The 16,839-nt window shown below is 44.9% G+C and overlaps 2 protein-coding genes across 3 annotated transcripts; both read left to right on the forward strand.

Moving 5' to 3' along the window:
- The first annotated feature begins 525 nt into the window (after window positions 1-525).
- lcmt1 (leucine carboxyl methyltransferase 1) lies at window positions 526-6,950 on the forward strand. 2 transcript variants are annotated; one of them, XM_075457790.1, is made up of 11 exons: window positions 526-905; window positions 1,313-1,404; window positions 1,944-2,065; window positions 2,239-2,315; window positions 2,876-2,937; window positions 3,042-3,144; window positions 3,751-3,871; window positions 4,885-4,986; window positions 5,138-5,229; window positions 5,950-6,047; window positions 6,269-6,950. In XM_075457790.1, the coding sequence occupies exons 1-11, from the start codon at window positions 820-822 to the stop codon at window positions 6,289-6,291; spliced, it is 978 nt and encodes a 325-aa protein (XP_075313905.1). In that variant the 5' UTR covers window positions 526-819; the 3' UTR covers window positions 6,292-6,950. The 2 variants fall into 2 exon arrangements, with proteins under 2 accessions (XP_075313905.1, XP_075313906.1); XM_075457791.1 differs by lacking the exon at window positions 1,313-1,404.
- A 231-nt stretch (window positions 6,951-7,181) lies between these two features.
- Window positions 7,182-12,897, forward strand: LOC142374300 (aquaporin-8-like). The gene is made up of 4 exons (XM_075457907.1): window positions 7,182-7,551; window positions 7,944-8,070; window positions 8,606-8,814; window positions 12,557-12,897. The coding sequence occupies exons 1-4, from the start codon at window positions 7,280-7,282 to the stop codon at window positions 12,597-12,599; spliced, it is 651 nt and encodes a 216-aa protein (XP_075314022.1). The 5' UTR covers window positions 7,182-7,279; the 3' UTR covers window positions 12,600-12,897.
- The last annotated feature ends 3,942 nt before the right edge of the window (window positions 12,898-16,839 follow it).

Below are 16,839 nucleotides of genomic sequence, written 5' to 3' on the forward strand. Positions count from 1 at the left end.
ATGTCAATAATTAGCAACAACATTGATTTTCGGGGATTTTTATTTTTTTTTGTTATGCCTGATTTAAAAAAAAAAACTCCTTAATTTCTGAAAAGGGCCATTTTTGTCCCCTTCTAAAATGATCCCCAAAATAAGTTAATATTTTTTCCACTTTTTTTTCAGAAATCTTTTCTTCCACTTCAGTTCAATTATTTAAAAAAAATTAACCCTTTAAATACTAGTGTATATGAGGTAAACACCAATTTCTGTTAAAAAAAACACACAAAAACTGCTTTATTTTCAATGTATGCAGTGCAAAGTGAAATATTCTATGGGGGATTATTAGGTCTGGGATATGTCATTGATGAACTACAACATCAGTTTTTACAGCTTTTTAGTTTTTCTGCAATGGTAGTTTACAGAAACGGCTCCCATAGACATCCATTATAATGAATAAAAATATAAATATTATTTTAAAGTATCTAGGGTTAGAGGGCGAGAGATACTTTTAAGTTGAAAAAAAACCCGGAAGTACTGAATGTTTACTTCCGGTCACAGTTACCCATGTATTTCTAGCTCATAGGAGCATGTTATTAGGCCTGGAAATATTATTCCCTTGTCATATATTCGTCCTTTTCTTTCAACTCGTAGTTTCCTCGCATTTCACAAGGCCTCCAGCAGCTCGGCTATGCTCACTGTTTTCCTGCCCCACGTCCCCGCTTGGTTAAATAAATCCACCTGTCATATCAACTAGCTAGCTTGTTAGCTTGCGGCAGCTAACCAGAGTGAAGCCGTTCCGAATTCAATGTTATTTACACGACGTTAAGACTTGGACAATTAATGGCAGCTCGGCAACCCTTTACAGACTCCGATACCGCGGATGAAGCAGTTCGGGCGACCTGTGACGATGCGTCCATCTGCAAAAGGTAAGGACAGAAAATGAATTGGGACTAGCTGCTTGCTTCCGTTGAGCTGCTTGCCAAATTAGTCCAAAATGAAAGAAAAGACGCAGTTTGAAGACTATTTGGTGATAATTGTACAGTCTCAATCCATATCATAAGATGAAGTTTAGTTTTCGAAGTGCCTAAATCTTTCCAATAGCTTCGAACAACTTCGCAGTTGGTGGGTGGTCAGCTGTTTTTGGTTTATTATTAGGTTGTTAGTGAGACATGTATGGATCCTGCAAAACCAAGAATGGAGCAAAAAACTACTGCACAGATCTTTCATTTTAATGTAGCATTTGTTTTTCAGCAAACACTTTATAATTCATGGAGGATTTTAAGCATATATGACACATCCATGACCAGTTTACTAATGTTTTTTTTTTATATAGGTTTGCTACCAGTAAAAGCTACTGGAAAGATCCACATATCCAGTACTTTGTGAGATCTGTAGGAGAGCGTAAAGCCCCTGAAATCAACCGAGGCAAGTTATCCCCATCTCCTTTATAAATCTTTAAAGCATTTTGCTCTTTCCTCTTAAACGGTGCTGGTTTAGCTCAGTGAGAGGAACCATATTTATAAGTCACAGGACTACAGGTAAATGAGTGCATGATTCATAGTGACTCGAATAGTTAAAGTAAAAACCAGTGTAGAATTACACCTAGACAATGTGGATGTTAACGGTTAGTTCTCACCTTTTTCCTCTTTTTGGGTTGGATCCATTCTATACATGTAAGTGAGCACAAAAAGTGAAAGTGTCTCATTAGAATGATGCAAAATTGAGTGGGATTGGATCTGTTAAGTGAGTTGGCTGAAGTGTATTACAACTGAAAGGTGTTTGTGTGCTCGTCTACTACTACCACGAGCAAAAAAATACTGCTTGTCTGAATAATTTTATTAGGAATCTGACAACTCTAGTCATGTTAGTCTCTTTCAGCCGACGTTTTGTATGTACACAGCGGTTGTAAATGAGCCCCCATTGTCTGTTAGCTTATCTTTCACTCCACCTATCGGATTTGACAGGATACTATGCCCGGGTTCAAGGGGTGAACCATCTCCTTGATGCGTTTATAAAGAAAACAGAATGCAACTGTCAAGTTATCAACTTGGGCGCAGGACTGGACTCAACGTTTTGGAGACTTAAGGTTCGCAAACTCGTGGCTCACACTGTCCTGCAAATAATGTGCACGTGCTTTGACTTTTGGTCACCTCTTAATAGACTGGATTACATCAAACTCAGTCTGTTCTGCCCTCAACAGAATAGAAAAAGAGACAATAGGGGATGGATCCTAAGTGTGTGTATGTGTGTATGTAACAGGATGAAAACCTCATGCCACGGAAGTTCTTCGAAGTTGACTTTCCAACTGTTGTCGCCAGAAAAATACACAATATAAAGTAAGAAATCTATGATTATTGGTTTATTTTCCTTTATTTTTTCTTCTTTAATGACGATGTTTCCTCCTCCAGTCCCCTGCCACATACCATTAATGAAACTGAGAGACAGCAAGTTCCTAATAGAGAAATGATCGGTCCATCCTATATGAAGTTGTCTATCTATGAAGAAAACACGAATTTTTGATAATATGCTATTTTCAAATTCATGACCACTAAAATAAAACTCAACTCCTCAGGGTCAAGTAATGACATAAAACACAGAGAGTGTGTCACGTTCTCATTGCCATCTTGCTTTAGAAGTGAAATGTGAGGCAAAGACCTGTAGGGGGAGTCAGAGCACTTTGTGGATCCACTTCTCATTATTACGGCCCATGTGACATACAGAAGAGACAGAAACATTGATGGTGGATTTTTTTAATTTCATATATGTATGCTATCATTATATGTTTGTATGGATGTATACTTTATATGTAGAACATGTGTATGATGTGAGAAATATGTGAAATGCTTCTTCTGCAGTTTTAATTGTGACTTGTAATTGGATTGTGTCCTTTGACCAGGACAAAACCCCCCCTGTCCAAACCCATCATCGAGACGCACTCAACAGACTCCTTACTGCTAGGTACTCACCAGAAGCTACTCCTTTTAACGATCGGCGCATTTGAACGCCAAGCGTTCCTCGTGAAATTACACACAGTCGTCTCAAACATGTCTTTGTTCCCTCAGATGGTCAAAGTCTCGACTCGGATCGTTACTGTATCATTGGAGCGGACCTCAGAGACGTCGCCAACTTGGATGAAAAACTGAAGAAGTTCCAGCTTAACCCCGAGTATGTGTGCTCTAGCATTGGCTTTTTCATTTTTTTGTCCTTAAAATTCCAAAGAATGTGGAAGTTACCTTGAAGTCCGTATTGCTTTTATGGAAGCCACCGGCTGTCAAATTGTTTTCTTTAAAAGTCCAAGAACTGCAGCTTATCTCTGTGTTTTTCCACCGTAAGTCGCTTCAGATAAGACTCACTGTGCAGAGGGCCTGAGTGACAGCAGTGCAGATGCAAAGTCTGCCATCTGGGGCTTGATTTGAGAGGATACCACACCCAGAATGTCTGTTTTGAGTCTGAAAGCCCTCTGAATATGCTCGGTCATGCTTTCGCTAAGGCATTGCCAAATATTTACCAATGTTCGGTGCAAATTTTCTTTCGAGGCTTTGAAAATTTGCCCCCCCGTTATGACATCGAGACGACGTGAAGAAGCAAAAGGCCTAAACCTCATTTTAGACTTCCGTTTCAGAGCGTTCCACACTTGTAAGGTCGCAGCCTCGCTTTTCCCATCGTGTACGTCACGACGGGTGTATTTTGAGCATTATTTTTGCTGTGGAAGGGGTTCTCGCCGAGTGCTTTCTTTTAATGCTGCGGTTCCATGTGCTTTTCTCACTCCAGGTTGCCAACTTTACTCTTGTCAGAGTGTGTGCTGGTCTACATGACGCCATTGCAGTCCTCCAACCTTGTTCACTGGGCAGCAGAGACCTTTCACACAGCCATGTTTATTAACTACGAACAGGTGCTTGTACACTCGATACGCTTAACGGGAAAGAAAGAAAAATCAGCCAAATGAGCATTTCTTACCGTATATACATTTAGAGAATGGAAGTGGTTTCAGTACAGCTTATATTGAAAAAAAGAAATTTGATTATCTGCAGGAAGGGTATTTGAACGTCTAGCACGTACACCTTTCGAGCTGTGTAATATTTTTTACATTTTATTTTTATCCAAACTTTATTTAACCAGGAAAACTCTTATTCAGATTAAAATTCTATTTTTCAAGAGTGTCCTGGTCAAGACGGGCAGCAGCAGCACGTTAAACAGTTTCACACAAACGCACACTAAACTAGATTTCAATACATTAAAATCACAGAATCAGGTCAAAATTCAAATTGCCCATGGGATAAAAGTCAAGTGCCATTTAGTGCATCAGCCAGTTACCAGTTAGTCAGTGTATCTGCAGCCAGATGTGTCCACCTCCAAGTCGCTCAACAACCTCTTAAAAGAGTCCAGCGAAACCAGATCTTGTAAGTTTCAGGTCTTTTTGTAGTTTATTCCAAGTAAATGAAGCCGCAAACCTGAAGGCCTTTTGTTCCTCCAGTTCAGTTCTGACTTTAGGAACAGACGGTAAAAAAAAAAAAAAAAAGGTCCTGAGAACAAAGATAACAGGCGCCTGTGCTCCTCTGACTGATGTAGGCCAGAAGGTAGGATAAATAAATTAGAATATGCCATTGATTAAGTCTCTACGAGCAGGCAAAGAAGACCATCCAACACGAGCATACAGCAAATTATGATGTGTAAGAGATTTAAGATTGGTGATGAACCTCGGAGCTCCATGATACACGGTATCCAGGGACTGTAAGCTCTGAGAGGAGGCGTGCATATACAAGACATCACTGTTGTCCAGCACAGACATGAATGTAGCAGAAACCGGTCGCTTTCTCCATACAAAAGAGTACAAAAGACATGGTAATGGTGTGATGGGTTTGTCTCGAAAGAGCAACATCCTGTGAATATGGTCTGTGCGTGCAGGTGAACATGAGTGATCGATTTGGCCAGGTGATGATCGAGAACCTGCAGCGGCGTCAGTGCACCCTGTCCGGAGCGGAGGCCTGCCAATCTCTCGACTCTCAGGTAACCTCAGCATTAGTTAAACGACACAACGCCTTCGCCGGCTTACAAAAATATGATCTGTGGGCTGCTGGCTTTAATTAAAAAGAAAAAGAATTAAGGATGAATTGAAGCTGCGTTGAACATTAAATCATCTACCGCGTGGTGTGTGCAGAGGGAGCGGTTCCTGAGGACCGGCTGGGAACATGCTAATGCTCTCGATATGATGACGGTCTACAGTATGCTCCCGCAGGACGATGTGGCAAGGTAATGCATGCTTAACATCAACAAGTACCGACTGTGTTAGAGCTCTTTAAAATGATTTATTAGTGCCCATATGTGCTCATGGCATGTGTAATTTAAACATATGTTAAGGTACCGTTAATGCTGAGTAATGTACAGGTTTGGGAGCCACATGTGTTGCCCTCCACCCAACATCTTTCTCAGGGAATCCCTTCCTTATTTCAGCAGACAGCAACAAACCACATTATGCATTTATTATAACAGCATGACTCGGTAGTCAGACAGAGAGTGCCTTGGGAGAATGTTCCAGGTGACATGACTGCAGTACTCGCTGGTTTTTAGTGTCTCCAGCTTGACACGGGACCAACGTGAACTCGCAGTCGGGTATACGCTCTCATTTCCGCAGAATGTTCTGCCATCAGGCCAACAGCTTGCGGCCAAAAAGAGACGAGGCGGCTCGATTTCACCAATTGTAAGGCCGCTCATTCTCAATCCCATTGTCTGGAGTCGGCATCTACATGGAAAATGAAAACATGATAGCCTAGCCGGACTGTCCCAGAAACTGCAGCAAGTTAGGAAGAGAATGACGCTACATGTACCACCCAGAGACTCTTTAACCACCACTGCAAGACAAGCAGGGGCAAGCCTGTTTCTTTATGAAGTGATTCCTGCTCAATTGGCCTCTCGGCGATGTGCAAGATCACGTTTTAAAATGAAATACCGAATCTCTTTCATGCCCTCCAGAATTGAGCGTTTGGAGTTCCTGGATGAGAGGGAACTGCTGCAGCAGCTTCTACAACACTACAGCATCTGCTGGGCCACCAAGGATAAACTCAATCTGGGTAACCATCCACGACATTATTACAGTTTCATGTAGGAAACGATCGCTATGGCACCCGTCCATTCCGGGACGCTCTGCAGCTACAGTGGCGCCACGTCGCCAACCCCTTTATTTGCTTTGTGTTACTCATACGTGTTAAATCTTTCAAATACCCACCCATCTGCACGGTTTGAGTGTCCGCTGCTGTCGTGAGCAAGAACAGGTCATGTTCTGTTTCCACAGGTCTGTCGCAGTTGGCTTTTTGAGCGTGAAACTTCTCCACCCTCGGACATGCTTCGCACAAGAGTTCGCCCAAAATCAACAGCAGGAGGAGATACGGGGAAGGAGACGGCAGGGAAAGAGGAAGCCATCATTCCTCCGCGGAGCTGTCATCTGGGAGCCGTTCCGGTGCGAAAAGCCCCGCCATCAGCAGAACGGGATTTCACGAGCATCCTTTGAAACGCAGTATGAGTTAATGATAAAAACATGATTTTTCACAACACTGGTGCGAGTTTCCAACTGTTAAATGAAACAAGTTACTTTTATGAGTTTGCTCACGGATGTGAGCTCATGTTTTGTCTGAGGCTAAACAACAGAAGTGTTATTTTAAAAAGAAAAAACGCTCGCCCGTGTTGGCAATTAAAGACCGCTTGAAGCTAAAAGGATGTCACGTGTAATGTTTTAGTGTTTTTTCTTGTTGTTGTTTATGTGCCATTTTGAATTAATTTATAGATCAGACTAATCCTCTTATAGAACATACATGCATACGATCACTAGTATCAAATTTCTTGAAGTGCACAACTTGTGTTAACCTGCTAATTCTATTTTTGACCCAAGCAGAGAGAACATGACATATTAGACTGTAATAGATTATGGTTGATGAATGCTGATCGGTGGAGTTGATTAAAAATGTTCTTTTGTGTAAGACCGTGTTGCAGTGTTCATTCATAAACTTAGTTTTGGAACTCGTAGGACAGAGACTCCCAGATCTTTATCTCTATGTGTTTTCTGACATCCACTAATGGTTTTATGAGCTTCTGATTGGTAACAGTCTTGGGAGTATAAACAATTGAAGGAAGGAGGGTAGATGGGGGGGGGGGCTCCTGTGAGAGATAAAATGTGGATGTGCGTAGGTCCTTTCTGCATCATCCTAAAAGTGGCTTAAATACTGTACCTCATTAGGTCGTTCCATGGCCTGCGCAGCTCGCGGTCCACCGGTCATTTGCACACAAGGCAGAGAGCTTCAGAGGCGGTATGTCAGAGGCAGACACTAAGACGGAGGTGCTCAGTGTGACCGAGATGGGAGGGCTGGCAGACAGCCGAGAAAGTGGCAGCAAGAAGGAGAAGAGATGCGTGTTCGAGCTTTACGTGCAGCCTTGCCTGGCTGAGCTGTTTGGGACGGGCCTGTTTGTGTTCGTTGGGTGCGCGTCTGTCATTGGGAACGCTGGAGCAGGCGGTCTCATCCAACCCGCTGTAGCACACGAACTGGCCCTCGGAGTCCTGATCACGGTGTTCGGACAAATTAGGTAATCGACGGTGACGTTCACTTTTCTTTTTAACATGTCATGTGGTTTATCTGACTCCAAAAGGTGTCGCTTTTGCAGTCTTTGAATATTCTGATTTAGGAGTTTTCTTCTTTTTTTTTTTTCTTCTTTGCACTCAACTTTCCCCACGAGTGGAGCAAAACACAACACAGATTTATGGGCTATTTTTAAAGTCATCTTTGTTTTGTGTCCACTGCAGTATAGATGGCTCTCAGGATAAAGAATAGGTCATGTCAACAAAGTTTCAAAGATTTTGTGATTCTTTTCTGTTACTTATTGCTCTGTTTATCCCGTGTCTGACGGTAGGTGCCGTTATCATTTCTTTATAGCCTCATTAGTGTGACACATAGTAAAGTCCATGATGTTTATTGCAGTGGGGGGCACTTTAACCCCGCGGTGTCTCTGAGCGTTTACCTGTGCGGAGGGATGGAGCTGCTTCTGCTGCTGCCTTACGTCCTGGCTCAGACGGCTGGGGGGATGGTTGGTGCTGGTTTGACCAAAGTAAGACACAAGCGCGGGTGTTGTTTCGTGCCCAAAAGCAAAATGAAAAAACCTCTAAGTTTTGGATCAAAGTGTTGGAATTTGAGTTTGGTCTTCATTGATTTAGCAGGTCCGTTTTTTTTTTTAACGTATCTTCTGATTTTCATCATGTAAACACAAAATGGCCCTAGTTAAAAGAAGGGCTTCAGTTGATGTTATCTTTACTCCAGATCTCTACTTACTTGTTTTGTGAATTAAATGGAATCCATTTTCTAACAAATTTGACCGCTTTTAACAGATTTTTTTTCCACGAATCCCTTTCAGAAATTTGACTCATCTCCTACTTTTCTCTAAGGAATGTCATTGTAAATGTTTGACTTCCACTCTCAACATTGTGACCTATCAATTCAAAACCCTGACTCAACAAAGAACAAAATCAAAACTGGACCTTCATGTGCCAGATCTGCTTAACTTGGTTAGGAGAAAATAGCAGGTCACAATTCCAGTCATTTATCACAGAAGTTTAAACTGTCTATTCTACCTGTTCTACTTTTAGGTAATGTACCCCTCTAATGTGTATGCTAGCTCTCTTGGAGGAGCCTTCGACGCAGTCACCATTGATGTTGGTAAAACAACCTTCGCAGAAGTGATGATGACCCTTATCCTCACCACTGTGGTGTGCATGGGGGCCGTCAACAGCCAAACCAGAACGGCGAGGGCTCCTTTCTGCATTGGCCTCACTGTCACGGCCAACATTTTTGCTGGGTGAGCGTTTCATCGGGGGACAAGTGGCGAGGCTTTAGAGTCCAAATATAACCACAATAATTTCATTGTCTTGTGGTCCTCTGAAAGTCCTTTTCATGTTTAACGTGCTTAGTTAGATTGTCTAATTATCCCGCTCAAATTACCCTTAATAAATGTAATCCTTGGGGCTATAAGCTCCCATTTTTTAAAAAATCATTTCCATTTTGTTTTATGCCTGAAAAGCTGCTTCCAGAATAACAAGTGAGCTGGTCACCTGCTTCAGCAGCTGTCATAAAGAGTTAATGTGCTGCTGGTTGTTTCAGATGTTAGATCCGATTCTTTATATTGGAAGCCCAAGAACCAGTTGGAGCAGTCGTAAGTTAAACAAAGTGTTTATTGGAGGTCACAGGTCAAGTATCAGCGCTGGACTCGGAGAGACAGAGTTCTCGCATGAAATCCGTCTGGCCAAGCCCCGAGATCCGGAAACATTTCATATTTATGTTCACCCTTATCACAGAGGTTGTACCTACACTTGACAACGTATCATTGAACACTTACTCATGCTGTGAGCAAGCCATCCACCTTCTTCGTCATGTTCTTTGGATGTGATAAGCGATGTGTGTGTGTGTGCGTGTTGTTTCAGGCGTGCATCTACTGTACCAGACCTATCTGTCCTAATAGAGACGCTTTATCTGACCCAGTTATTTTATCCCGCTACGTCATCTTAAAGTGTTGGACATACATTTGCGTTGTATGAGCAGAGTGTACCGTACAAACTAGGAAAATAGATTATCTAGAGAACTACAGAATATGAATACATAAAGTCTAAGAATAAAGCCAATTTATAACACAGAGGAGCGGTGTCTGGAGCCTGTATGAACCCTGCCAGAGCCTTTGGTCCAGCAGTAGCTGCCAACCACTGGAACCACCATTGGGTCTACTGGGTTGGACCCACCTGTGGTGCACTGCTCACTTTCAGCTTCGTCAGGTAGCATATATATTTCAGAAGGGCACAGCACTTAAAGGGATAGTTCGCCTCTTTTGACATGAAGCTGTATGACATCCCATATTAGCAAAATCATTTATGAACATTTTCTTACCCCCTGCTGCGTCCTGTGTTGACGAAAGTAGTCCGGCTAGTTGGCTGGGGCTTAAAAAATAAAGCGTTTTGCTTCTCAAAACAATACGCGTTCCAAAGAGTAATACATTTGCATCACAAAATCGTTCTCCAGGAAAAAGTCAGACCTCACAATCGCTTGGCTTTATTTTCTCTCTAGCTTTGTATCACTGCGTGCTGTGTAAACTGTGCAGCCCGAAGAGCAGACCGAGCAGTAAACACGTAACAGGCGCGGCTATCGCTAGGTGGCTGCACGCATTGATATGAATTGAGAGAAAAATAGCACCAAGCGATTGTGTGGTCTGACTTTTTCCTGGACAAAGATTTTGTGATGCAAATGTATTACTCTTTTGAACACATATTTTGAGAAGCAAAACGCTTTATTTTTTAAGCCCCAGCCAACTAGCCAAACGTTCCAGTTCGTCAACGCCAAAACTCGGCTGGAACTCGGCTCACAGGACGCAGCAGGGGGTAAGTCACTGTTCATAAATGATATTGCTAATATGAGATATCATATAGCTTCATGTCAAAAGAGGCGAACTATCCCTTTAAGAGATTCCATCTTTTATTTGAGGTGTGATAAAATGTTCAATTGTTCAAGTTGGATATGAGAAAGGAACTGGTGTTGAACCCCATATCGTACCTGTTAATAATTGTGGCTGCAAATGAGCAGTAATAATGTTGTAACGTGGTACTTTCACTTCCTGACAGTGGAATCAGATGGCAACTAAAGCCGAAGGCATGTCAGAGGAGAAAAAGAAATAATTAGGCAGAGCCAAAGAAGAAGAAATTTTCAGTAGAATAGCAGTGAAAACGCAAACAAATAATAGAGATTGCTTTTGTCAAATTCAGAAGACCCACATAATTCTGAAAGGTCAGTCATGTGGCTATCTTAAGCAGACAGACGTGCAAAGAGATAAGGGGCTGGCCTTAGAGTGTATAAAATGTTTGAAAAGTGTGGGGTCACCTCAGTGAAAAAAAAAAAAAAAGTTTTCAATGAGTTTATGGTTTCACTCACTAGTTTCGAGTTCTTCTCAATGCACCGAGATAACTAACGAGTAATTCATGATCCCGTTTAGAGCTAATCAGACAAAGGCCATCTCTAACAAGTATCTACCACTGCAACAACTCAATTTTGATAGAGGGAAACAGCACGATCTCGTGTCAAAGCGTTTAACTAGCACGCCACTCTGAGAACTTTTTGCTGGCCATTAATATGGATTTTAAGCTTTTTCCTTATCATTTTACGCAATTAAAATAGCATGCCAAATGGTAAGGGTACAGAACAAAGCAGGGTGGCATGAAACGACATCCAAAAATACAAAATCACTATTGCTCAGCTTTCAGTTGTTCTAAGAGTCAGCTTTTTTTGGGTTTTTTTACGACAAATACTTTGTGTTTTGAGCTTGTTTTTGTTCGCCAAAGTTAGCATGAGTTGCAAAACATTTTGCTAAACAAGCTAAGTCAGCAAGTCAAAATGTGGTTTGATAACCAAACCACATTTTCCTTTTTTTAAATTTTTTTCTCAGCATCAGATACTCCATTTTAGACAAAGTCACACTAGGTGACTCCTCCCTAAGAAACACACCAACTCAACAGGCCAAGGCAGCTTCAGATACTAAGTGTAAACTGACAAAGACAAAAGCAAAGTGTGCTTAAAATCAGATTGGATGGGTGTTGCAGGGCAAGTCGCATGAAACCAGCATTCTCACTAGTTATGTGCGGGAATATTGGTTTTATTTATTTGTTCATGTGTTTTTGCTTTGCTCTTGGTTAGGCCCTATATCTACTGAAGTGTTTTCGGAATGTTAACCCTACATGTCAAACAAATAACCTTCATCCTCATCAGTTCCTTCCACGTAGGTCACATTTCATAGCGCGCTCATTAATAGACACACATTTCCTTTTTAGATTCTCAGGTGTGAGACAGATTTTAAATTTAGTTTTAGATCAAGGTTAAGATTAGGATTAAACTCGAATTAAGATAATGGAATGCAGCTGTGTCACGTAGAGAAGTAGGTGTGTCATCTTCTAACAGGGGTGGATTGTGTGGTCTGTGTGACTGCAGATAGACTCTAGTAGCTCCACCCTCTTATCCAAACATAGACTTTCTTCACAGCTGACCCAATGTCAGCTGTGAAGAACACAAAGCAGGAGAAGCACAAATGAAAATAAGGACAGCTTAGTCCCAGTAAGTCACAATACTCGATCTCCATGGTTGCATCACAGGATCTCCCATGAGTGAAGCGTAGCCATAATTAAAACTTCTTAGCCGTGACAAAAATGTGTGCTCAATTCTTGTTCCAAAAAACAAGATGTTGGCAGCCAAAATGCAAAATGTCCAAACAATAGTCAACAAGCAAGTATCTATGTCCACAGACAGATCTTTTACGCAATTCATGAAGGTTGGCTCGATGCTTGCAACAAACGGGCAATATTTGGGTCTTTGAGTCTCTGTAGTCCTTCAGCTTTTTTTGTTTTTCTTTCCATCTAATTTTAATTGTAATGAGCTGCTGCTGAAGCCCAGGAAGGAACCCTTATGCCCATGCCAGTACCTTACTGTTCTCCTTGTTCTTAAAGAAATGTTGAATCTCGATGAGTGTTGTTGGGAAGGATGAGTAATGAGACATTATTGCTCTTTTGCAGGTTGTTGCTTGGTGACCAGAAGACTCGAGTGGTGCTTAAATGAAGGTTTCTTCTAAGGGTAGGACAAGAGAGAACATCCCTCCGAATGTGATCATTTTTTTTTACCATGGATGTGGATGTTTGCGCATCGGTTATGAAATGTGTACATTTCTTTGAAAAATTGGCCTCTGATGAGACATTGTGTTGCCTCTTTATCAATGGCATATTTGTATCTCTTAAAAGGATTTAGTAAATTACTTTATGACATGGCTGGGATTGAGTAACCATTCCTAACTTGGAGTTGTTACATGTTCAATGGCAGCTGGAAAAAGACAAAAGATCTTTTAGAATAAACTCTATATACACCATTACTAACAAATGATCACTGGCTGTGTTATTTTTCTCTCTACTAGTCTTTTGATGTGTAGACCATGAGAATTGAAAGAGGGTTTAGTTGCTTCTTACACCTCGTGGAACTGCAATCGAAAATACTATAATGGTGCCAAAAGGCTTCACATTTAAGTTAAAAAGTTTGTTCTGAAGAAGTTCTAATGATAGAAACAAAATGTAGTCCCGGAGGAGGAATTTCTTCAATTCTTCACTCGCGTAAAAGCCTTAAAATGTCAGTGTCAAAAGAATGTGAACCTCTTGGATGAGTTGTTATTCGAGGGGAAATTGGAGTCAGGTGTTTTCAGTCAGTGGTATGACGATCAGGTGTGAGCGATGTTTTACTTAATTAACAGAGATCTGGGAAAGTGAGCGTCACAGCAAATGATTTTTGGAAGTGTATCACGGCATGAACAAAAGAGATTCCAGAGGAGCTTTTTTTTTTTGCGATGCTCTTCAGGCTGGTAAAGGCCGTAAATCCGTCTCCAAAGAGTTCGGACTCCACCAAAACATGGTTCAAGGCCTCAGTCACCCGTCCCCGGTGGTTGACCAACTAAGATCACTTTAAACGGAAGGTGTGCGATAGTCTGCTGAATCACATGGGAACACAAAATAACTTCTGAGCAACTAGATGCCGCCCTCAATATTGGCAAATGTTAATGGTCCTTACTCCATCATTAGGATACTAAACAACAATGCAATGCATCTCAGTGCTGTGAAGAGAAAGCATCTGCTCTTTGAAAAGAAACATTTTCTGACCAGGCAAACTAATGTTAGCAAAACCAGCTGATAGCAATATAATGTAATATTTATAATATAAATATAATGCTCTGTTTTGCCTATACACGGATCACAATAAAGACCACAATGAAAAGTTCAAAGACAGATGTTGGACAGGACTACTACATGTGAGTGATCAATTTAAAGAGATGCAAACTGACTGAAGTGCCAATAAACAGTTTATTATAGATCTGTGTACTGTCAGAGGCTGATATTGAGCAAAGTGGAAGTACGAAATATACGTGTAAAGGTGTCTCAAAGTCATATTAAAGTACAAACTTTGCTAAATGCACCAATATGGTTTAGTTTACCATGTAAAAGAACACAGCATGAAATGATCTAAAGTTCACTGAAAAACCCTGACATGGCAGAATGCGCTAAGACACTGACCCCTGTGAAGTTTTGCTTCAGGTCTATCTTATCTATATAGGCTAACATCAGTTAGTTTTAGACTGGCCTCTGCAACAAAATAAAGCAGAGACGACGATTATTGGGAGTAAATAAGATTTTAACCCCTGGGGTGGATATCTGATCCCACTAACTGTGGTCGACCCTAAACTGCTTAAGCCCTGCCTTGAATTTTATCGCCCCTTTTTGAGAAAGGTAATGTTGAAGGGTCCTTCTTTGAAGACAAACAAAGTTGGACCAGTGTCAAATACCTTAAGATTAAGACACGTTGGGCGGAGATTGTTCACTATCCTTCACCTTTGTCACGCCCATGGACTCATTTTTTAGTTTTCATGTTCTAGGTTATGCTTTTGTTGTCAGTCCATGTTTAGTTTTGCCTTAGTTTCCCTTCACTCTGTTCCTTAAGTTCATTCACTTCACCTGTGTTTTTTCCTCAGCTGCACTCACTCCCCAATCACTCCCAGCCCTCTATTTAGTTTCCTGCCTCCCCTGTCGTTTTGTCGGATTGTTGTTTGTTACCTGTCTTGACCTGATTCCCTCTTCCCATGATTACCACGTTTTCCAAGTTAAGTATTTATTTATTCCTTGCCATGTCAAGTATTTTCGTTTGTTCCTTATAGCTACGTTTTTCTCCGGCTCAGCCGCGCCTTTGGTTTGCACTTTGTTTCTTTGTTTAATAAATCAACCCCTTTTTTGAAAGTCCGCACCCGTGTCCTCCCTTCCCTCCTGACCAAACCTGACAGAACAATCCGACCAATATGGACGCGGCGGACTCCGACCGGTTCTGGGACCTCTATACGGACCTGTGGCGAAGCATTGACCAGGACTCCGCGTTTGCCAGGCTGCGAGCGGCTGCGGAGCTCCTGGTCTTCCTTTCGGCGAAGCGGGGGCTCCGGGAGTGGAACCACCTCCTGGAGGGTGTATGGAACCACGCCGGGACCGTGCAGCGCGATGCCTCGCTGGACGTTTTTGGCTTGGAGCCGCACGAGGTAATTGAGCTGTACGGCGACTCTCCCTCCTCAGATTCCCAGGACCCGCACCCCCCGGACCCAGCAGCCACAGCCACAGTGTCCAGCAACCCACTAGTCCCAGAGCCGGCCCCGGCCGTTCCCGAGCTGGCCCCGGCCGTTCCCGAGCTGGCCCCGACCCCGGCCGTTCCAGAGCTGTCCCCGGCCCCGGCAGTTCCAGAGCTGTCCCCGGCCGTTCCAGGGCTGTCCCCGGCCCCGGCCGTTCCAGAGCTGTCCCCGGCCGTCCCAGAGCTGTCCCCGGCCGTCCCAGAGCTGGCCCCGGCCCCGGCCGTTCCAGAGCTGTCCCCGGCCGTTCCAGGGCTGTCCCAGGGCTGTCCCCGGCCGTCCCAGAGCTGCCCCCGGCCGTTCCAGAGCTGCCCCCGGCCGTTCCAGAGCTGCCCCCGGCCGTTCCAGAGCTGCCCCCGGCCGTTCCAGAGCTGGCCCCGGCCGTCCCAGAGCTGGCCCCGGCCCCGGCCGTCCCAGGGCTGTCCCCGGCCGTCCCAGAGCTGTCCCCGGCCCCGGCCATCCCAGGGCTGTCCCCGGCCGTCCCAGAGCTGTCCCCGGCCGTCCCAGAGCTGTCCCCGGCTGTTCCAGGGCTGTCCCCGGCCCCGGCTGTTCCAGAGCTGTCCCCAGCCGTTCCAGGGCTGTCCCCGGCCGTTCCAGAGCTGTCCCCGGCCGTTCCAGGGCTGTCCCCGGCCGTTCCAGAGCTGGCCCCGGCCCCGGCCGTTCCAGAGCTGTCCCCGGCCGTTCCAGGGCTGTCCCCGGCCCCGGCCGTTCCAGGGCTGTCCCCGGCCCCGGCCGTTCCAGAGCTGTCCCCGGCCCCGGCCGTTCCAGGGCTGGCCCCGGCCCCAGCCATTCCAGAGCTGGCCCCAGCTATAGAGGCCTCCGGGCCTGACCCCGAATCTGACCAAGAGGCTACAGGGGCCGACGAAGCCTCGGAGCCCATGGGACCCCGACCCATGGACTCGCCTCTTTGGGTCCCTCCCTCCCACCCCCAGACTTTGGGGATGTCTGGGATCCATCCCTTGAAGGGGGGGCTCCCCCCCCCGCCGGATGTCCGGCCGACCGATGGACAGTCCCCGGCTCCCCCTGCCGCCACGCAGATGGAAGTCTGGGTGCCAACCAGACCACCGCCTGCTGCCACGTCATCGGGGGTCCGGGCGTCCGCTGGGCGGTCTCCTGCCGCCACGCAGAGGGAAGTCTAGGTGCCAACCAGACCACCGCCTGCTGCCACCGCGCCAACGGAAGTCTGGGTGCCAACCAGACCACCGCCTGCTGCCACCGCGCCAACGGAAGTCTGTGGGCCAACCAGACCACCGCCGGTTCCTGCCTCGCCGTCTGCAGTCTGGGCGTCCGCCAGACCACCGCCTGTTCCTGCTATGCCGTCTGCGGTCTGGGCGTCCGCCAGACCACTGCCTGTTCCTGCTATGCCGTCTCAGGTCTGGGCGTCCGCCAGACCACTGCCTGTTCCTGCTATGCCGTCTCCGGTCTGGGCGTCCGCCAGACCACTGCCTGTTCCTGCTATGCCGTCTCCGGTCTGGGCGTCCGCCAGACCAGCGCCTCCTGCTGCCCAAAGCCGGTACCACATGGCCGTCTTTGGTCTCCCGCCTGGCCGGCTTCGAGCCCCGCCCTCCCACCCTTGGACTGTTGTGGGGTGTCTGGGATCCACCCCTTGAGGGGGGGGCTCTGTCACGCCCATGGACTCATTTTTTAGTTTTCATG

The sequence above is a fragment of the Odontesthes bonariensis genome, chromosome 23, assembly GCF_027942865.1.
Source record: "Odontesthes bonariensis isolate fOdoBon6 chromosome 23, fOdoBon6.hap1, whole genome shotgun sequence".
In the NCBI taxonomy this organism is placed as follows: domain Eukaryota; kingdom Metazoa; phylum Chordata; class Actinopteri; order Atheriniformes; family Atherinopsidae; genus Odontesthes; species Odontesthes bonariensis.